At 40.0% G+C, this 23,562-nt stretch overlaps 1 protein-coding gene across 4 annotated transcripts in view; it reads left to right on the forward strand.

The window, feature by feature from the left end:
* LOC109040500 (delta(3,5)-Delta(2,4)-dienoyl-CoA isomerase, mitochondrial) overlaps positions 1-23,562 on the forward strand; it is an 84,876-nt gene that overhangs the window by 15,452 nt on the left and 45,862 nt on the right. For 3 of the 4 annotated variants that reach the window (XR_011900682.1, XM_019056470.2, XM_019056469.2), the window contains exon 2: positions 9,589-9,679. The exons of the other annotated variant lie outside the window; for it this stretch is intronic. Coding sequence is in view for 2 of the 3 variants with exons in the window: in XM_019056470.2 (XP_018912015.1) it covers positions 9,604-9,679 (76 nt within the window). In the remaining variant the exon portion in view is untranslated. The remainder of the gene's footprint in view (positions 1-9,588; positions 9,680-23,562) is intronic. 4 annotated transcript variants of the gene reach the window in all.

The raw sequence follows: 23,562 nt of genomic DNA on the forward strand, positions 1-23,562 counted from the left end.
ACCAATTATCAGTTCATCAGTTCGTGACCCATTGTACGACAACATTGCCGTCTTATCCACCAATTTTCAGTTCGTGACCCACTGTGCGACAACATTGCCGTCTTGTCCACCAATTTTCAGTTCGTGACCCACTGTGCGACAACATTGCCGTCTTGTCCACCAACTTTCAGTTCGTGACCCACTGTGCGACAACATTGCCGTCTTGTCCACCAATTTTCAGGTCGTAACCCACTGTGCGGCTTCCCTCCTCTTTTGCCGCACACCCCCCCCCCCCGCGTAAAAGTTTCAAAGCTCGCCATTTTTAAACGGCTCAACCGATTTCGCTCAAATTCAATACCAGCCTAGAACTAAGTAAGATCTTCCTTCTGTAAAAATTTCGGGGGAAAGCTTTTAATTTGCGCGAGTTATCGCGCCCACAAAATTGAACCTCCCCCCACTTCTCGCCCCCACTATTCGAAATGTAATACTTCGATCTCCGTTTTTTTTTTTCGCAGAATGGTAGTCCTATTCCTCTACTTTACATCGCAAAAAGTTTCACCCGGAAATTTTTTAAAATGAGGAAAATAAAACCAAGCAAAAATCGGAAAAACCACGATGAGTCGGAAAAAAATACATAAATAAACAGATATATAAATATATAATATAAATATATATATATATAAACATGAATTCAAACGGCATGCATATTCGTAATCTATGACCCATGATCGATGCTCATTACATGGTCTATGGTCCAGGTCTGACATCAGGGGAGAACGCAATAGTGTATTTCCTTCGGAAAATACACTGAAAATCGGGGAAATACAGACATCCTTCCAAAAAAGAAAAAAAAGAAAGAAGAAGGTAAAAATAGCAACACTATTTTTTGAATGAAAAATCACTGCAAAGAACCATATAAACGACCTAAGTGCCGCCCTAAATTCAATAAAGTCCAGAGACCTAAATACCAATAGAAAGCTCTATTTAAGAGGAACATTTTAAAAAAAAGTTCATTGGAATCGGTTGAAATGCAGCGGAGTTATGCATTTTTAAGAGTTTTCACTTCAAAAATGGCAACGTCGCACATCGTCAGCCGAAGGTGAAAAAACGGCTCGTGTTGGACACCTTACTGCTCTGTGTTATTATTTCAACGTAAATTGAACGTAAGGGACCCCCAGTTCACGAATGACTCAGTGATAAGATGCATTCACATTGCGCAAAAGCGCATGTAACCAACTTTGAGCAGTCATATCTCGGAAACTAAACGTTTCCCCGGGATGATCTTGTGCTCGTTAGAAAGGTTAAAACCTGAACTCTCACTTAGACTGGTTTTTGTTCAAATTCCGTCGATTCCACGACCGTGGTAAAATAAAGACAAATTTTTTGTGTCTGTCAAAAACTGCTAAAACCGCGCAAGTTCCCCTGAAAGCAAAGTAAACCCAGAAATCTATACACCAATAGAAAGCTCTATTTAAGAGGAACATTTTAAAAAAAAGTTCATTGAAATCGGTTGAGATGCAGCGGAGATATGAATTTTTAAAGGTTTCCACTTTAAAAAATGGCAACGTCACAACCCGGCGTTTCTAAGCAAAACGGCGACCGGTTTTGGACGTCTCGAAAGATGCTGTATCACCCCAAGTGTTCCAAATTCGAGAATGCCTTGAGGCATTTTTGGCCGTTTTTTCACACACCTCTTTGACAAAAATTTCAATTATACAGCAGTAACAATTTAAACTAGCATTTCTACGAATAACACACGAAAAACACACGAAAACATTGTTAAATTGTCTTTCACCTTTATCACAGGAGGATGTAAGATGTGCATAACCTCAATCTTGCTTGCTGATAACGGCCATCTTGTTTGTTTATTTACGGCCGTAAGAACATCGTGTCAGCCTATTTTCACGTGACCAATGAAAAACCGGAACAGAAATGGCCATACTCTGTCTATAGACGCATTTAGTGTGACGTCACATGTCGTTATAATTTCGATACCTGGAAAGTCGAAACGTCCCCCAACAAACGAACATGGAGGAATCTGCGGGATATGGGCAGGGGGGGGGGGGGGTATTCGCTCGATGGCTGTCTATGATATTACGAGTTTAATTTATCATCAATTCTTGTGATTGTGATCTCAAACGTTTTGGTAATTGAGTAGCTTTCATAATTTTAAAGTCCCATGGATTAACTGTTTGGTTTCAGGCTAGTTTTAGCATTATTACGTCAATTGTTCATTTTGGAGGTTATGTTTGTTTGTTGGGGCACACTATGGGGCAAACGACTTTCGAGATATCGAACCACCAATATCGCTCCTTGACGTCACCACTAAAATCGTCTATAAAGGTACTCTAATCCGATGCCCCGTTCGCGAGATATCGACCCCCAAAGATGGGGTGAATTTTAGCGATATTCATAATAGCCCGTTTTAGCGATGCTATTAACGTGCATCGATGGGGCACGGCTCCAAACGGAAATGAAAACCGGCCGGAAATGCTCAAAAATGACGGGAAAAGGCGATTTATTGCTTTGTCAGGGGAGCATGTGTTCGAAATTTACGTCCCGTTTGCACGTTTGTGATGCAAGTTTACTCTCTTCATTTTGGTCCCTAGAATGAGAAAATCTTTGGTGGACTCTTCGATTTTGATGCCAAGGCCCCAAAAACAAGATGGCATCCCAAATGGAGGCTGAAATTGAAATTTTGGTAAAACGGCACAAAACGTCAAAGAGAGGTGTCGATTCTCATGTTTTTTGGATCGCAGATTCCAAAAAAATTGTCATACAGACCCCTCGACCCACGGAAATGCCCCAAATCCAAGATGGCGGCCGATTTTGGCTCTTTAGTGGCCAAAACGGTAAATGCGGAGCAAAGAAAGGAGTAAACACTCTAGATATCTGTTTTCAAGGTCACAGATTCCAGAAAAATAGGAGAAAAAAACATTTCATGCCAAATGGTACTGATTTGGAACATGCAAAGGCTGAACTCGGCATTCATTTTGATTAGAGTGTTCAGAAACACTCTGATCGAAATCATTTTCCGGGTCAGTTTCTATAATAATTAGCATCATTGTTTTTTTTTAGGACCGATACTCCTGCAGAATATTGGTAAATTTGTTCTCAAATACGCAATAAAAGTATTCCGATGTGTTTTGAGCCACTGAATGTGAAAATTGCGTTTATTCTTTCCGATCACCCCTCAGTTCTCCAGAAAACTGACCAGGATAATGACCAATTTTCCAGGCGGAATCGGATTTTCCAGAGAATTGTAGGGTGATGGAAAAGAACGCAGGTTTCCGGATTCAGCTCCTCAAAATACGTAGGAATCACCTTATCTCATCCGGGGGACATGGTTGTAATTTTTTTGCTTGTTGAACAGTGCTATTGCCAGGGAGTACCTGATACTCCCAATTTCGATAATAATTAATATATTACACCTACGTGCAGAGCCGCTTTTATAGCGCTCTCTGGCGCTCTGCGACACTTAGCCGCCAAAGTTCCCGATCTTCCGAAAGCCTTCCAGGGAGTTCAAATACCCTAATTTTTTCTAAAACCCTACGTCGCCACCCTTTCACTGGGCATCCCCTTCATCTCCTCCCAGAAGGAGCCCAAGCATCTTCTACGGCAGTCCTTCGTCCGTCATTCTATTGACATGGCCATACCAGTCAAGCTGTCTGATCATGCTGTCGAATATGATGTCATTTTCGAGTCCCATGATCAGACGCACTCTTTCATTGCGGACCCGATCGCTTCTAAAAATTCCTAGAGCGAACTCCTCCAGAAAGCCATTTTTGTTGCTCTTAGCATCCCCTGTGTTCGTTCCTTCAGCTGCCAAACTTCTCTGTCATATGTAAGAATACTTTTGACTTCAACGTTGTAAATTTTCCTCTTGTTCTCTTTGGAAATCCGCGGATCGTTCTTAAATACGCAATAAAACTATTCCGATGTGTTTTGAGCCACTGACTCTGAAAATTGCATTCATTCTTCCCGATCATTCCTCAGTTTTCCGGAAGAATCACGATGAGCGCATCGGCAAAGTTTAAATTGTACTCCTTACTTCACAATTTGCATTTTTTCGACCTTCCCGCCTCAAAAACGATAGCATGGCACAGGTGAACATTTCGTTGGAGGAGTCATTCCATCCAACCCTTGCTCACATGAATACTACCTACGCTCTAACATAGCTGACGCCAATCCGCCAAAACTTATGAGACGGGACGATGATTCTAACCACCTGATAACAATCGGCGTGTTTACATTCACATTTTTCTCGCGCTGATAGATATTCGCCGTTATTGACCTCCTCATGCTCTCCTCAACCTGCGCGCGGAAGCGTCGGCCATGATGAGCAGGGATTGAACGGAAAGACTCCTCTAACGAAATGTTTACCTGTGCCTTGGTATCGTTTTTAAGGCAGGCAGTTTAAGAAAACGCAAATTTCTTATGCAAATCGTGAAATAAGGAGTACATTTCAGACTTTGCCGATGCGCGTATTGTGATTTTTGTGACATTATCTATAAGGAACTTATATAACTTAATTTTGCTCTAGCAAAAGTTTGAAACAGGCACATTGCAAGGTGATGGGAAGGAAAGGAGGACATTTCCGGATTCAGCGCGTCAAAATACCTAGGAATCACCTTATCTCGTCCGGGAAAATATCATACAGTAATTATTTGGATATGCTGACTTCCGAACCCCACTTTCGATATTCCTTTCCCAACTTGCGCATCATGTACTAGGAGTCATCTTGATCTTGTGCAATCACCACTTGGTCATTAGCACTTCCGAAAAACTGACATAGGGAGGTGAGCAGCAAAGCATTGAGTTGGAGGATGGGCAGCAGATCAAAGGCGCACTATAGGTCCTTGGGGGTTCCGTTGACCCAGGATGGAAGAACGCATCAAGGGATCAAGGAAAGAAACATCCTAGCAAGGAAGGCTAACGCTATGTTCAATGGAATCCTCTGGGATCCGCGGATTTCCAAAGAGAACAAGAGGAAAATTTACAACGTTGAAGTCAAAAGTATTCTTACATATGACAGAGAAGTTTGGCAGCTGAAGGAACGAACACAGGGGATGCTAAGAGCAACAAAAATGGCTTTCTGGAGGAGTTCGCTCTAGGAATTTTTAGAAGCGATCGGGTCCGCAATGAAAGAGTGCGTCTGATCATGGGACTCGAAAATGACATCATATTCGACAGCATGATCAGACAGCTTGACTGGTATGGCCATGTCAATAGAATGACGGACGAAGGACTGCCGTAGAAGATGCTTGGGCTCCTTCTGGGAGGAGATGAAGGGGATGCCCAGTGAAAGGGTGGCGACGTAGGGTTTTAGAAAAAATTAGGGTATTTGAACTCCCTGGAAGGCTTTCGGAAGATCGGGAACTTTGGCGGCTAAGTGTCGCAGAGCGCCAGAGAGCGCTATAAAAGCGGCTCTGCACGTAGGTGTAATATATTAATTATTATCGAAATTGGGAGTATCAGGTACTCCCTGGCAATAGCACTGTTCAACAAGCAAAAAAATTACAACCATGTCCCCCGGATGAGATAAGGTGATTCCTACGTATTTTGAGGAGCTGAATCCGGAAACCTGCGTTCTTTTCCATCACCCTACAATTCTCTGGAAAATCCGATTCCGCCTGGAAAATTGGTCATTATCCTGGTCAGTTTTCTGGAGAACTGAGGGGTGATCGGAAAGAATAAACGCAATTTTCACATTCAGTGGCTCAAAACACATCGGAATACTTTTATTGCGTATTTGAGAACAAATTTACCAATATTCTGCAGGAGTATCGGTCCTAAAAAAAAACAATGATGCTAATTATTATAGAAACTGACCCGGAAAATGATTTCGATCAGAGTGTTTCTGAACACTCTAATCAAAATGAATGCCGAGTTCAGCCTTTGCATGTTCCAAATCAGTACCATTTGGCATGAAATGTTTTTTTCTCCTATTTTTCTGGAATCTGTGACCTTGAAAACAGATATCTAGAGTGTTTACTCCTTTCTTTGCTCCGCATTTACCGTTTTGGCCACTAAAGAGCCAAAATCGGCCGCCATCTTGGATTTGGGGCATTTCCGTGGGTCGAGGGGTCTGTATGACAATTTTTTTGGAATCTGCGATCCAAAAAACATGAGAATCGACACCTCTCTTTGACGTTTTGTGCCGTTTTACCAAAATTTCAATTTCAGCCTCCATTTGGGATGCCATCTTGTTTTTGGGGCCTTGGCATCAAAATCGAAGAGTCCACCAAAGATTTTCTCATTCTAGGGACCAAAATGAAGAGAGTAAACTTGCATCACAAACGTGCAAACGGGACGTAAATTTCGAACACATGCTCCCCTGACAAAGCAATAAATCGCCTTTTCCCGTCATTTTTGAGCATTTCCGGCCGGTTTTCATTTCCGTTTGGAGCCGTGCCCCATCAATGCACGTTAGCAAGGGTTTCTTACTAGAAAGTGTACACCTTAAGGTTGAAATAGAGAGAGATAATTGGAAATTGCAGCTACAATCCATAGAATGCATCGGTTACGGTGTGAAAAATCGTCTTTTGGCGTCAATATGGAGGATACTCGGTCGGTTTCCGGTTTCCATCAGGCCGTTAATCGGTCGGTGCATGTATGGAAATGGTTGAAAGTCTGATTTTATACATGTTAGAGGGTAAAGTGGGAAAAAATATCGATAATTGAAGAGTTCATTATCGAAATATTTGGATTAACATGTGAAAAATCGTCCTTTTTGACCTTTTTTGGCCTCTTTGAATTATTTTAGGCCCTTAACCGTCCAATGGCAATTGAAATAAGTATATCAACCAAAAGTATATATCCTAAGCTTGAGGTATTAAAAAAAATCGAAAATCGGAGAGACTATTTTTTAGATAATTCAGTTTGAACATTGAATGGCGAAAAAATAGTAACTTTTAAAAAACTCTAAATCACGGCCGTCTAAATAATTTTTAGCTCAATTTCGATGACACATTCAGAATTAACATAGAAAACTGGTCTAGGAACACTTTCAAAGTATGATGGATTGATGCAGAGTCTTGCTATGGAGAGTCAGAGAGAGGGAAGTCGAGAAAATGAGAATCGCTAAAACGGGCTTTTTTGAATACTAGCCGTTCTACTTCTGGGCGCGCTTCGCGCGCCCGGCACGTCTAGCCGAGGGCTGCGCCCCCTGGACCCCCGGTCACTTGCTACGCGAGTGCCGATTTTGTGGTGGTTGCGAATTTTTTTATCACTTTATTATGAAGATTTCACAGAAAGCATTATTAAACTTTCACTCCACAATTAACTTGTAGAATAATAATGACGGGGTAAGAGATAGACTGTATCTTGAAATGGACGATTCCCACTTAGCAGAAACAGCCATCACCACGAGAAATTGAGGAACCATCTTTAGCCAATTTTTTTTTTAATTTTCGAAAAAAAATTATTGACATTTTAGTTGCGTTTCCTTAAATGATAAGTATTAATGTAAATTTCCCCTTTTTGCAGTGTTGTTAAATTAATAAAAAGTTACCCAGTGGGAAATTTCATTTGTATTCCCGGTGGGCCTGCTACTCCAAATTTGAATAAATTTGTCGTTAAAAAATAAAGAAAAATAACAAAGAAAACGACTACTAGGGTAATCTGAGCTCAGCTGCGTGTGTGTATTAGCAAGATAAAATAAAAACACCGAGGAGATTTAAGAAAAACACAGCAGAGAACCAAGGAAAACACAGTAAATCAGAGAAATAGCACAGTCAAATAAATAAAGAAAATTACTATTGAAGAAATTCTAATTATTTTGAAAATAATTCGCTTGCGTAATCTATGCGTAGCTGCGTGGGAGCATGAGCGAGATTTATCATCAACTGACCATGTAACTGACCGCCATAGAGAAAAAAAGGAGGTGTTTGCATTTCGGGCATCTTGGAATTTTTTGATGATTTGATGACGTAGGTCGGTACAGCGACGTTTAGCGTGAAGAGGACGTCGCTGTACCGACCTAAGTCATCAAATCATCAAAAACTTCCAAGCCGGCCAGGTTGGCCTAGTGGTTAGCGCGTCTGACTCTAGGTCAATAGGTCCCGGGTTCGAATCCCGGTGGTGGCGACAAATTTTCATGGAACTGACGAGTGGATCTGTAAGCAGAATTCGCTCGGCCTTAATCCGTGAAAATTTGTAAGCCCGAGCATGGATGTCTACCAAACTCCCTGATGTCTTCGGACAATAAATAGTGCCTATAGATGGCTGTAGATTCCTAAAGGAATAGAAGCCACTAAACTCTCAATAATAAAAAAAAAAAAAAAAAAAAAAAAAAAAAAAAAAAAAAAAAAAAAATTCAAGATGCCCGAAATGCAAACACCTCCTTTTTTTTCTCTATGACTGACCGCTGGCCGCTAGGTACCCTGGTACCCTGGTATCTAGGTGGGCGAGCGACAATGCGTAAGCGGTGGCATATCTCGATTGACAGAGGAGTGGGGAACGGTGAAACATAGGGGAAAGGTTCAGGCTGAACCGTTCAGCACAGCGCAGCGTCAGTCATCGGGTGGGGAAGAGAGGCGGGCAGGGGACACGTCCCCTCGAGTGAAATAGAAAAAGATGAAATCGCTGAAAGTCTGAATCCTTCGAAGTTTATATTAATGATAGCTAAAATTCACTCCATCTTTGGGGGTCGATATCTCTTGAACGGGGCGTCGGATGGGAAAACCCTTCAAACCAGTTACTTAGAATGATGTAAAGACCCCGTATACCAATTTTCAGGCAAATCGGAGGGGGTCGGGTTCCGAGCCTGGTTGCATCGACGTGGAATGACCCTTGTGTCAGATGGAAAAATCATCCCCTTAAAGTAATGTCGGGCCATTTCTTGTTCAATGCGTTGTTAATTCTTTTTTTGAAGTCCACGCAAGCTATTTTGAGAAAAGAGATAGAGAAAGAAAGGACCACTGATTCCATAACATTGATACCATCTTATCAGTATCGTGCTCGACTTACAAGCGTCACACTAACACTGTCACACTGTTTCCTATATTTCAAAAAATATTTTATTCCTTTTAGTTTGGCAACAACTACAGTGATCTGTCTAGGAATTTGATGTGTACGTCTTGCGTTTTCCCCCGTCGTCTTGGAGTTTCTTTTCGAAAATTTCGGCCGTCTAAGAATTTACACCTCCCCATGCTGCGATGCGCAACCCTGCGTGCGCGCGCCCAGCGGCCGGCCGGCCGCGGCGCGCCCCGCTGGCCCACAGCCTCACGTCGTTATTGGACCGTTTGTAACCTTACGCTTCAAGATACGCCAAAACTGACGAAATTTTCGCTCTCAGAGCCGTAAATTGCAATTTTCCTTCAGAATTGATATGTCATTTGCCAATATTTTTGAATTTTAGATTTATGCCCTTTGAGGCATGGGTTAATTTTTTTTTCTTTTAGGGAGTTCACTTCGAGACTATATAGGAACTTTTTAGGGGTTGAGCAACTTGATTTTTGCAAAACTCAAAAATAAGGTACACTCTAAAGGAGTGGGTATGAGGAAGACAGCAAACATTTTCTACCTTATTCCTCTTTTCGTTTTTAATGAGCAACTCACTCAAACAAATATTATCATAATTCTTTAATTTTTGTGTTTCAATTTTAGATACCTGCTCCTAAAATGATACCATCCTCCTGTAGACTGTTGTACAAAATCTCTAAGAGTTCAAAGAATTTGGCGTCTAAGGGGCTTTCAGGTTAAAACATTTGTTTTACAGTCATCTCTATAGTATTTGCGAGTACCCACCATCTTTAGTTTCTTGTTGTATCTATTGATTTTATATTTTCCTTTTTGTACAAATATCAACTCACTTGTTGCCCTGGTGTGTTGTATGAGAGTAGGCATACTTAGATAGGATAAAGAGACACAGTCCAGGCAAACTAGCTTCTCACCTCGGACAGATTAGCACAAACTTTTCCTTTAGTATATAGGGTCTCTAGGTACCCAATAAGATAGAAAAAAATGTTTACTAAAAAATTCCATCGGGAAAGTGGTAAAATCGCAGTATTTCAAAATGACAGCTTACGGCGATTTTCAAAGAGGACGTACATACGGATTTCCCTTTATGACTCAAAAATCATGCGTGAAACAAAAAAATTACAAGAGATCAATTTGAAAGATCATACAATTTTGGTTTAGAAATCATATTCAAAACTTGGGCTTTTACTATTTCTTTTCTTCCTAATTTTACTGTTTAGAAACCCCAACCGGCAAAATCTGCTGAAAATTCAGAAATTTTCGCGTTCTTGACCAATTTTAGATCATAATAATTAACTTAAGGTTAAAAACAATGACTCCACTGAAAAGTACGCTAAATTTTACTGAAGTATAATCAAACATTTCACCTTTAAGTACATGTTATATGATCTCATTGTGAGAGGAATCATTCGAAAGCATGACATCAATATTTAACAACAATTTGAGCTGTTTTTTTCCGTTTCCAGCGCTTTTGATCAATTAGTTTTTGATAAAAGTACAACCTATACACATTTTTTAGTAAGGTGATGAAATTTTCAAGACGAATACCACACTGGTTTTCCTTTAAATCTTACATCATGTAACTGAAAAGCGTCTTTAAGGGAATTACGCTAAAAATTGATTTCTCTAGAAATTCCAGAATTTCAAAGATTTCCGGCTTTTTGATAGCTGGAAACTGAGATTACGGTTTAACGATGGTAATAAACGTTTAGAGTATAAAATTAACGTAAACGTGCATATCTGAAATTACTGTTTTGAATTTTTAGAGAGAGTTAGATATGGCGTTAAAGTTGTCTATTGGAAAACCCGGCTGCTCGGTTTAGAACCTTCTTTCTTAACATATACCCAAAATTTTCAAGTTTAGTAATTTTTGTCTGAAGTAAATTTTTTGGTACCAATGTAATAGCGCATGAAAGTCAAAAAATGTTAATGAATACATTTTTGAAGGTAGTTAGGTGTAGGGTAGGTGGGGGTAAGAGTACGCACGGGGTAAAAGTACGCACTGCACTTTTTTCGCGCGCTTTGTTTGAATTTATGATGGCACCAGGTGTTGGTTGTTGGCAACATTGAGTTTCCCTTGTTGACGAAGTTTTGTGCGAAGTGGATGTGTTTTGACGGAATTATGAGGCAAGTTCACTTTTCATGCGAAAAAGATCGATTTTTTTAGTATTTGTATTGTCTGTTGTGAGTAAAATAGTTGATGGAGAAAATCTGACAGACATTGTGTCAAAGTGTTATAGTGTTGGCTTTAATAATCCGTGGTTGTTTTCACACCTAGCGCCTTGAGCTCAAAGTTTTAGTTTATGTTGTCCAATGTTTAAAAGTGGGGCAAGAGTACGCAGCCAGAATGGGGCAAAAGTACGCGCCCAAAAGTGGGGTGTAGTGGGGGAGGAGGGTATAGGAACTTCGAAATAGAAGGTATAGGCTACTTACTAAGTATCTTAATAAATTTTTATGTTCCTTTGTTCAATTTGGGCAATTACACTTTTTTATTTTCCTGTTGAAAAAAAATTGACTTCGAAAATTTTTTGGGAACTTGTGGAGACTGAATTATTTTTTTTTCCTCAGTAAAAGTGGTTAGGCACTATTGGCACCCTTTGAGACCAGTTTCAGTCGTTTTCCGGGATTTAACAGCGATTTGGAGCCCAGGAGATGTTTTTAAAAGAAAAATTTCACCTGCGTACTTTTGCCCCATTAAATGGGGCAAAAGTACATTACATACATTTTAAAATTTTTTTAAAACATTTGTCACGGCCATGGATTTGATTTCTAAATTCGGACAACGCAGGGCATTTGTGCGCGAAGGCTTGCAGTAGGTGCCTGACCACTTTTCCCGCCTTAAAAGTCGATTCGGTCACGAAAATACGGGAAAAACCAAAAAATGCGTACTCTTACCCCACCTACCCTACTTAGAAGCCAATTTTTGAGACGTCAATTTACAAATTGTTCAATAACAAGGCGTTGTCTCAGGTTTTTAGGCCGAGATAGCTGCTCGTGATTCTGCTTAAGGGGTAAGTGATTCGACATTTTATAATACAAAATTCATGACCATGTTTCTACGAATTCTAATCATACGTCCAAAATGTATTCTTTTACTACTAGAGTAGGAATGAAATGATTCTTTCAATTGGGCGAAAAGGAAACACGTGGCCACGATCTTAAAAAAAAGTAATTTATCAAGTCCCGAACAAAAAATAAACAAAGTTTATGACCGGTCTTATTTAGACGCAGATAAAATACCGAAATAGAAGGTTAAAAATCGCAATAGTAGGCGAATTTTTACCTATGTCTATAGACGAAGGTTGACCATATTCAAGAATCTTACTTGAAATGTGTATGCAGTATGAAAACATTGATATTCAGATATTTCGGGTTGAAAGTTGGAAAAGTTTGATTTTGAAGTTGGGCCCAAGGGCGACAGTTGACCATATTCAAGTATGTTACGTGTCTAGGTGCCCTTGACACCATATTCGAAGCTCATCACCCGTCGCCTTTGGGCCCAGGTCGAAATCTGAGGTAGAACCGCGAACAACATGGATTTTCGGCTATTTCGGGCTAAAAAGTTGGAAAAGTTTGATTTTGAAGTTGGGCCCAAGGGCGACCGTTGACCATATTCAAGTATGTTACGTGTCTAGGTGTCCTTGGCACCATGTTCGAAGCTGTCCCCCGTCCCCGTGGCGAGGCACCCGTCGCCTTTGGGCCCAGGTCGAAATCTTAGGTAGAACCGCGAAAAACTCGAAATCACAGCTATTTTCGGCTTCGGAGCCATGTTTAGGCCCCTGTTTCGCAGCCAAAAAACTTGAGTATCGGCAAAACTCGATTATTTCTGTCAAATATGCACCGTCAACTTCCATATATCCAAAAATTTCTCAATTCCGTGGAGGGGCCGATTTCGGCCCAAATCGCAACCCCTCCTTTTGGTCTAGAAAGGTTGTTCAACATCTGTTCACGGTCCTTCTAAGTAATTATATTTGTCGGTAGGATAATTTCTTCTTGGATCATAAATGACACTTTTATGAACAAAGTCTGCTTTTAGCTCCATTTTCCTAATTTTTAAGAATTTTAAAAGTGTTTGATTAAAAAACCATTGTAATTGCGTGAAAGTACACGCAATTTATCATAAGAAATGGTACGTATTTTTCAAAAATGTTGATAATTTTCGAGTTTGACACGGCTTTATTTAAAATTGTAAAAAATGGCAATATTTACAGAAAGTTGAGTTTCTATGCAAAACACCATCACTCAAAAGGTGATAACAATACAGCAAATATTCTATCAAACGTGTGAATTTATTTAATTCATTACCGGAGGGGAAAAAATTAACGTAATAAAAAATAAATAATAGGAGGGGAAACTGACCCTCCTCCTCATCCCTGCTTTCCACAAAGAGCGCAAATGGATAGGACCGCAGTCTGGAACTAACAGATACTTCACGCGTACAAAGTGAAGACAATTTTCATCGTATTTATGCATACACTACGTAAAAATAAACTAATAGGACAGAGAATAGCGAAGTCTGTACATCTAATGGTATTTAAAAATATTGCGGAATGGAACATCACACGTAAAAGAAAGGGAGCTACGATGCGAGCCCAGCCGCCGCACAGTACGGCATCTTTATGGACGATGCGGACAAAAATCGGTAAAAGATACTTAACCTTAAATAATGAATATACTGGCATGGACATAAGGAAACCCTTTGGCACTGTCAAGCTAGAACACCTGACGGATAAGAAAATGTTATTATCTGAGGATATTTTCCGTATTTCCCAAGAGAAGTCCATCGAAAGTTGGCAACCTCGAATCAGCCCTATGTTAAAAATGTAAAAGCAATGCAAAACAGCCGAACTTTAACTTCAAATATCTCTGATAGTCGCAAAAAGTCGCAAAATATTTTTGGTTGGATTGAAGTTGGATATCTGAGGATTTAGAAAATCTTAACCTCCCAATAACCCAGACATATGGGAATTTTATGCGATTTTAAGAGCGGAACTTTTTTTCTCACCTGATTTCTCATCCATAGAGAGTCCCTAACGAGAATCCAAATTTGCCGCATCGAAAATTTATGGAAACTCCCTCCCCCCCCCCCCCCCCAAAAAAAAAACCCCCATAATCGAAAAAACGGCCAAAAATCGGCCATTTTCTCTCGTTTTTCGGCTAATATCGCTTTAACCGCAGGTTTTTTGAGCAAGTGTTTGAGGACTTACCTGAAAGTAGATAAAATTACGGAAATTTTCAACCCGGTCCGAAATTTTTCTGATGAAAAATGCCCACTACAAGGTTGCCAAAAAAAATCCCAAAATGTTTAAAATTTCCTTTTTTAAGGTTTTTTGCATGTAACTTTTTTCCCAGCAATTGTAGAGTTACGTATTATTAATACGGCGCATAGCCTGTTTGCTTCAACATTTTTGCCCCTTATTTTCTCCAAAAACACACGGCTTCTTATGGGACAATGGGGCTCTTCAGTAATTTGGAGCAAACAGGCCGTGCGCCATATCAATTCCACGTAACTTTTCGCGTAGAATCCATATCAGAGGTTAAAACATACCCTCGCCATTTGAAATTTTCGACTTATGGCCCTCCAAAGCCCCAATTTTTTTTTTTGGGGGGGGGGGGGTCGTGACCCCTCAAAATTTTGGAGCAGCAGGGGTCATATGGCACATCAATTAAAAGGTATTAACCTCTTCTCTCAGGAGACTTTTAGATTTTGAAATTTGAATAATTTGCCCGCTTACAGCATCGAATTGAAAATTGCCCCAAAAATGCCCGAAAATGCCCCATAACTCCAAAAAATGGGGGCTTAAGGAAAAATTTCAAAGAGCAAAATGTTCTTATTTTTTGCCGTACATTCCAAATCCAAAGTCAAAACATACCCTTCCTATTTGAAAATCGCGCGAAATGGGGGAGTACCCCCCCAACACCCCCAAGGGGCCATTTTGGAGGGCTGAAGATATATTCATTCTATTCTTTTGGGTCGATTTACCCTCTGTTAGTTTTGGTCCCGAAGCCCAATTTTTCGCCGTTTTCGAGAAAAAGATAGTGGACGAGTGGTCTGAATATGTGATTTCAATCGTTTTATGATACTATTCTAGCCTGGTTCTTGTAAAAAAAAAAGCTAAACCAGATCAAAGATTGGTGAAAAAAGGAGAGTTTTACAAAAATCGAAAAATGCACGCGCGCGCTGTCTCTTTTAAGGCAAATTATTTGGGTTTTTCCCGCGGTAAAAGCCTGGAAAACTTTTCATTTTGGCCTGGAAAACCTGGAAAAATAAGGATTTTTTTAAATCCAGAATTGGCTGGGAACCCTGATTTTGAACATTTTGGGATTTTTTCTGGCAACCTTGTAGTGGGCATATTTTTCATCGGAAAAATTTCGTTTAAAGTTGAATTTCTTTTTATCGGGCTGCATTATGTTGATGAAATTACCTTTTTCCCGATCACTTTTTATCCGGTTTTCAGACGATAGCTATTTCGATGTTAATCATCATCATCAAGTCACTTCGACTACGATTTGGTAAACACTAACAGTCACATCTTATATTGTTAAAATTTACTAAAATTTACTATTAAACACTTTTAAAATACTCGTGGGTACACCCGTCGCGAACGGGTGATAAGAACGCGTTCGCGACGGGTGCACCCACGAGTATTTTAAAAGTGTTTTATAGTAAATTTTAGTAAAGGAGGGGTATCGATAAGGGCCGATTTTGGCCCCACTTCAAAAAATCATCTGAACCCATATTTTAAGTACCCTAGGGTAGGTGCATTCTGGCGCAAAATGTTTTTGTGATAGTGCATCGGTTTTTCTGCCAAAAGAGCCGACTCAATTTTCCGGCTGAAAAATGGTTTTAATTTTATGACGAGCCCAAAAAAGCATTGTTTCATGAATACGGGAGGTTCATGTCTGTAATTCTTGGCGTACTTTCCAATGAAACAGGCGAAAATTGTCTGAACCTACTTTTAGTGGGTCATTCTAGACATTTTCAACGATTTTTGGGGTTTTTTGGCAATTTTTCACCTGTAACTAGAAAACGGATCATTATACAACAAAAACGATCGCAGATTCAAAAAGAGCGTAAAAATTCCGTTAGAAATCATTGGTTAGACATTTTCTCAGCTTGAACTTTCAACACGAAAAACAGCTCTAAATTTGAGAAAACCGAAAAAAACTGCATTTTCCACGATTATTAGTCTTCATTTACACCCAGCACAATTTTGCCACATCACCAAAATTCAGCAGATTAAAGTTGCATACGAGTACATGAAACACGCCGAAAGTTACGGTGTGGAAAAATTGTGCTCATAGTCAAAAATAGACTTTTGTTGAATGGAACCATCCTTGAATAAAAGATGAAAATTCTCTAACTCTCCGGGAAGATTCGCCAATCATTCATGGGATACCTGTATCCGGGTAATTTCTTGCGTACTTTCGATTGGAACGAGTGAAAATTGTGAAATATCACGTTGAATGGGCCATTCAGAGAATTTTTCACGATTTTTGGGGGGTTTTGGGGTATTCTGTGGGGGGGGGGGGGGGTTTGGGGGGCTTGGGGAGCATTTTTTGTTTGTAATACAACAAAAAAAAATAACAAATTCAGAAAGAACGCGAAAAATTCGATAGGATTCGATATTTGACACTCTCTCTCAGCTTGGACTGTCTACACGAAAAACGGTCTCAAACTCGAGAGACTGGAAAAAACGGCCTTTTCTCCAGCTCCCTAGTCATAATTTACATCCTGGTCACTTTACAGGTTAGAACGTTAAGCAGTATACAAGGTGTTACAACTAAGTGACGACAAACTTCCAGGGGTTGTTCCATGGCCTAAAACAAGCAGAAAAAACCCGTATCAAAATCCTCTAGGATGCGTGGTTCTCGAGTTACGGGGAGTTCAATTTTTGAAAAAAAATACCGTACGTGTTCAGTCACGACGTCACAGTGGCTGTCCTAATTGTCGGAACCGAAAAAAATCGTGGTTTCGTAAAATGCTTATCAATAGCTTAACAAAAGGTTTTTTCGTTTTTTTTTCGTAAAACCCCTCTTATTGGAGTTATTGACCGTTATAAAAAATACCGTATTACCGTACGTCGCAAATAAAGTTGGTCAGGACGTACGGTAAAACGGTATTTTTTTAACGGTCAATAACTCTACTAGGTTTTATTGAAGGAATGCCAGAGGGTGGTTCGGGTGTGTATGCAGAAGGCAGATACAGGGTGTTTCAGACCACCCGTACCAGGCCTTTTTCTCGGTTGGTATAGGTCGTACGAAGTCGGAGACCGCGGGCATGAATAGGGAATTGACCCTAAGGAATCCGAATTTCGTGGTCCCGAAACCCCCTCACCCCCCCTTGGAGGGTGAAGGGGGGGTCACGATGCTAAAAGTCACGGTTCCCGACCGAATTGCGGATAGATCGCATCAGAATTGAAAAGCACGGAAAATTTCACGTGGAATTGACCCCTAAAAATCCAAAATCGGACCATCCAAGGCCCAAAAATTAACCCCTAAAGAGGGGGACAGTGCCCCCCTCCATAATTTCTCTTTGGTCTCAAAATTGACGTAGATTCTCCAGAAAAAGACAGTTTCCCAGGTAATCGACCTCGAGAAATCCAAATTTCATGGTCCCGAAGCTCCTCTAGCCCCCCTTGGGGAGTAAACGGGGGGGGGCCCAATTTTAAAAATCGGGGCTCCTTTCCGAATCGCAAATTGATTGCATCCAAATTGAGGAGCAGAACACATTTACATCTTAAGTGACTCCTAAGAGTTCTAATAGACCCCCTGAACGGCAGAAAGTAACTCCCTGAGGAGGGGGCTTCGCCCCCGCCAAAAATTTCAAGATTCCTCTTTAGTCGCAAAATTGACGTCGATTCTCCAGAAAAAGACGATCTCCGATGTAATTGACCCCGGGGAGCTCAGGGAACATGAAATTTAGAGTCCTCGGGGTCGATTACATGGGAAATCGTCTTTTTCTGGAGAATCAACGTCAATTTTGCGACCAAAGAGGAATCTTGAGAAATTTTTGGCGGGGGCGAAGCCCCCCTCCACAGGGAGTTACTTTCTGCCGTTCAGGGGGTCTATTAGAACTCTTAGGAGTCACTTAAGATGTAAATGTGTTCTGCTCCTCAATTTGGATGCAATCAATTTGCGATTCGGAAAGGAGCCCCGATTTTTAAAATTGGGCCCCCCCCCCGTTTACTCCCCAAGGGGGGCTAGAGGAGCTTCGGGACCATGAAATTTGGATTTCTCGAGGTCGATTACCTGGGAAACTGTCTTTTTCTGGAGAATCTACATCAATTTTGAGACCAAAGAGAAATTATGGAGGGGGGCACTGTCCCCCTCTTTAGGGGTTAATTTTTGGGCCTTGGATGGTCCGATTTTGGATTTTTAGGGGTCAATTCCACGTGAAATTTTCCGTGCTTTTCAATTCTGATGCGATCTATCCGCAATTCGGTCGGGAACCGTGACTTTTAGCATCGTGACCCCCCCTTTACCCTCCAAGGGGGGGTGAGGGGGTTTCGGGACCACGAAATTCGGATTCCTTGGGGTCAATTCCCTATTCATGCCCGCGGTCTCCGACTTCGTACGACCTATACCAACCGAGAAAAAGGCCTGGTACGGGTGGTCTGAAACACCCTGTATAAGGGCTTAATTTAATTTTTTAACTGTAATGCGATGTATTTTAGTACAAAGTATGCAGTTTGTATATGATTGTCGCAATAAATTGACTTGTTTAATTTTAAAAGAAATAAATGAATAAATAATTATAATAAAAAAAATAAAACCATTTTTTTAAAAAAATATCTCCATTAGAAGGGGTTTTACGAAAAAAAAACGAAAAAACCTTTTGTTAAGCTATTGATGTAAATTATGACTGGAAAGCTGGAGAAAAGGCCGTTTTTTCCAGTTTCTCGAGTTTGAGACCGTTTTTCGTGTAGACAGTCCAAGCTGAGAGAGAGTGTCAAGTATCGAATCCTATCGAATTTTTCGCGTTCTTTCTGAATTTGTTATTTTTTTTTGTTGTATTACAAACAAAAAATGCTCCCCAAGCCCCCCAAACCCCCCCCCCACAGAATACCCCAAAACCCCCCAAAAATCGTGAAAAATTCTCTGAATGGCCCATTCAACGTGATATTTCACAATTTTCACTCGTTCCAATCGAAAGTACGCAAGAAATTACCCGGATACAGGTATCCCATGAATGATTGGCGAATCTTCCCGGAGAGTTAGAGAATTTTCATCTTTTATTCAAGGATGGTTCCATTCAACAAAAGTCTATTTTTGACTATGAGCACAATTTTTCCACACCGTAACTTTCGGCGTGTTTCATGTACTCGTATGCAACTTTAATCTGCTGAATTTTGGTGATGTGGCAAAATTGTGCTGGGTGTAAATGAAGACTAATAATCGTGGAAAATGCAGTTTTTTCGGTTTTCTCAAATTTAGAGCTGTTTTTCGTGTTGAAAGTTCAAGCTGAGAAAATGTCTAACCAATGATTTCTAACGGAATTTTTACGCTCTTTTTGAATCTGCGATCGTTTTTGTTGTATAATGATCCGTTTTCTAGTTACAGGTGAAAAATTGCCAAAAAAACCCCAAAAATCGTTGAAAATGTCTAGAATGACCCACTAAAAGTAGGTTCAGACAATTTTCGCCTGTTTCATTGGAAAGTACGCCAAAAATTACAGACATGAACCTCCCGTATTCATGAAACAAAGCTTTTTTGGGTTCGTCATAAAATTAAAACCATTTTTTAGCCGAAAAATTGAGTCGGCTCTTTTGGCAGAAAAACGATGCACAATCGCAAAAACATTTTGCGCCAGAATGCACCTACCCTAGGGTACTTAAAATATGGGTTCAGATGATTTTTGAAGTGGGGCCAAAATCGACCCCTATATACCCCTCCTTTTAACAATACAAGATGTGACTGTTAGTGTTTACCAAATCGTAGTCGAAGTGACCTGATGATGATGATTAAGATGGAAATAGCTATCGTCTGAAAACCGGATAAAAAGTGATCGGGAAAAAGGTAATTTCATCAAGAAAAATTTCGGACCGGGTTGAAAATTTCCGTAATTTTATCTACTTTCAGGTAAGTCCTCACACACTTATTAAAAAAACCAGCGGTTTTAGCGATATTAGCCGAAAAACGAGGTATATCTTTATGATGACAACCTCCAAGAAAATATTCAGATGTCGAGTTGTTTATTTTTAAATTTTGTCCACTGAGGGCCGCACTGTGCGCCGGTGCGAAGTGTTTTACGTGAGGATTGGTCTGCGTAATGGTGGCAGCTCAGGGGGCGGGTATTTTTGCGTCGGAGGAATCAATAGTAAAACTAATAACTATAATGAAGAACCCCGCACAGACCTTATGGGCAATGGCTCTCTCTAGAATCTGATGAAACTCAGATATGCTGCTCAGCTAGTCATTCTAATCAAGTTCTCATGGGCCGAAAGAGATCCCACGAGCGGTTTTCGAGATATTCGCAGTTTTATGTGCGAAAATTGAGGTTTCGCTGGCTGAACCATTGTGTGGCGCCTCTTGTGCCCTTCCCTTCCAGTCCGTCCACTTCGGCCGCTCTCCGCTTTCGCCTCCCATACCCGAGGCTCTGACTCCCGACGCTCACGGTGATAAGACCACCCGGCTCGGCGGCGATGAGCAAAGCCTCGTGAGCGTCGGAGTCCGAGCCTCGGGTTTGGGAGGCGGGGAAGCGGAGAGCGGCCGAAGTGGACTGGAAGGGAAGGGCACAAGAGGCGCCGCACAATGGTTCGGCCAGCGAAACCTCAATTTTCGCACAAAAAGCGGCGAATATCTCGAAAACCGCTCATGGGATCTCTTTCGGCCCATGAGAACTTTTGATTAGAATGACTAGCCGAGCAACATATCTGAGTTTCATCAGATTCTAGAGAGAGCTATTGCCCATAAGGTCTGTGCGGGGTTCTTTAATACAACATCGATGGTCTGGAACTTTCGGGCGGCCAATTCCAGCGTAAGGTCAAATGAGGATTAGAACAAAAGTACAACGTACGGCGGGGTAGTCAACAAGGGAGAGGGGTATGCACCTATGCTTTATGTGACGTAAAGCAGGCTCGTGTGATATTAGGAAATCTAAGTAAATAAGAAGAAAAATAATAAAAAAATTAACCTTTTACTGTCCTCGGCATCTTGTCAGCCGAATATGCGACAGTTCATACATTATTTAATATTATTTAGCTTTGAATAGACCGAATAAAAAATTAGTAGATATTTTATTTAATTACTCGGCGTTTCATTTTTTAATTTGCGTCAATTAAATATTTGACGTCACTAAGAAAATTGCATTTTCACACTTATACCCTCAATAAAGCAGCTTGGAGGACGAGGCGCATACGTGAAGTTTTTGCTATTTCGAGAAAAACATTTTTAAAGTTTCTAAATTATAATGAAACCTCATGGTGGAAAAAGAGTTCAAACTCACATTAAAATGCTTAAGCATTGGATATTATCAGTAAATTTCACAGACTTTCTTTCAAACCTAGATTTAGTTGGAATCACTAATGTGTCAATTTTTCGAAAACTGCACCTATGCGCCTTGTCCTCTTAGCCCTTCTATTAATTTTTTACCCTTTCTTACTACCTTATAGGTTTTCAAACCGAAACGGACTAACTTTGATCAAAATACCGGGTAACACTCAGTGTCATAAAAATTAACTGATAAACAGATATTTTAAAAATTATCTTTTTTCCATGATCTTGAATTTTGATTCAGACTGAAAGTAACGTCCAATTTACTAGATCAAAATACCAGGATACACAAAATTTTATGAAAATCTGCTGATAAATAAGTAGTTTTCAAATTATGGCCGTCATCTTTAATTTTAAAGAAGTATGGCCACCACCTTTTTCCCACCATCTTTCATTTCAATGCTGGTTAAATCCGACATCAAATTCAAATTCTCGGGGGCAAAATACATGGTTATACCAAGTCTCATGCAAATCAGTTGATAAACAGGTATCTAACAAAGTATTGCCGCCATCTTGAATTTTGATTCAAACTGAAAGTAATGTCAAATTCAAATCTCCAAGGTCAATATACCAGAGTACACTGAGTTTCATGAAAATCTGCCGATGAACAGGTATTTTTTTTTAAAAAAAAAACATCAATTTAATTTAAGCTGCTATAGTCTAGGTAAACTGTGTATACACCAGACACCCCCCCCCCCCGACCATCCCTCTAAGGTACTCCTTCTTTTACTATGGACCATGGCTATCATCATTGATACTAAAAATTTAAAAAATCACCGGATATCCGTGAATCAGGGGCAGACAAAACGATACCAGCCAAAGTTGACAAAAAATAAAAAAAAAAAATGTCAAATTGGACACCATTCCATAAAGACCCTTTAAAGTTCTCATACCTTCAGTTAAATTTTGATGTAATATACGTGTTTTGAGAAGAAAATCTCACGCTCTTTTCATTGGTGCCGAAAGTTTAAAGAGAAAAAATTCTGCTAAAGCAGTGTCCTAAAAATTACAGACTAAACTTGAAATTTAAAGAAAATGTTAGCCTTTTTTTCTCGGTTTCTATATCCTCGTGGCTCGGGCCAACAAGTCAAAACTTAAAAATCTAATATATATTTGAAAGCAGAATTTATACTCTGAAAAATTGATAAGAATAATATTTTTCACTGAATGCACTAAAATCACGCAAAATCGGGAGATTGTTGATGAAGTCAACAATCAATTTATATGTAATTTCAAACGGCCGCCATTTTGTTTTAAGCAAAATTTGACTGTGTTCCCGAGGGGAGCTAATGGTAAACTTCTATTTGGGGACTCTAGACATGTTTTGAAGTGATTTAAAACACCAGAGAAGTTTGTGCTAATTTTTCCGATGTTAGGCCCTTGTTTTGGCTAGTTTGCCTGAATTAAAAAGGATATCGCCATTGAAAATTCAGCAGTAGTATGAAAAAAACTCTTACAAAATGAATAGAACAAACATACTCTCTTTAATCTCCTTTAAGTGGGGGCACTCCAATTTCATGATAGAGAGCTAGAAAAATAGCGCTCAGATGACTCACAAATGATATATATATCTTTTCAAAATTTAAATTTTTTGTCAAGCTATTGGTCCGACTTGCTAGACCTATCAATTGAAACCATCTACTTATGAAATAATGATGCAAAGCAAAATTCTACCTCTAAGTAGATTAAGACTTGGTGTCACTGAGTTAGGCCCTAGAGATGAGCCCAGCCTATCCTGGTAGTAGAGTTTTATAAATCTTACTTCTTACTTTAACTTTTCAAGAGCTTTCCACATAGTATCCTTATTTTTGGACGCTGTAAATTATCAATATTGTATTCTACAAGTCTGATGTAATCTTTTTGCTGCTGCACCTGTTGTTGTGCTTGCCTGCCAGGGATGCAGATTGTTCTACACCTCTGCAATTTTTTGCAATGGACCACTAGACAAGGTACAAATTTAAGCACTCTGTTACATGTTTCTGAACCAGAATTTCACGTAGAACATGATTACCTCATCAAAACTTACTGAAATCAACTCTTAACCAAGATATGAACGTTTTTATTGTACATTGATTACGGAAAATTTGAATGACCCGGTCACAAGAA

Source organism: Bemisia tabaci, chromosome 1 (genome assembly GCF_918797505.1).
Source record: "Bemisia tabaci chromosome 1, PGI_BMITA_v3".
Taxonomy (NCBI): domain Eukaryota; kingdom Metazoa; phylum Arthropoda; class Insecta; order Hemiptera; family Aleyrodidae; genus Bemisia; species Bemisia tabaci.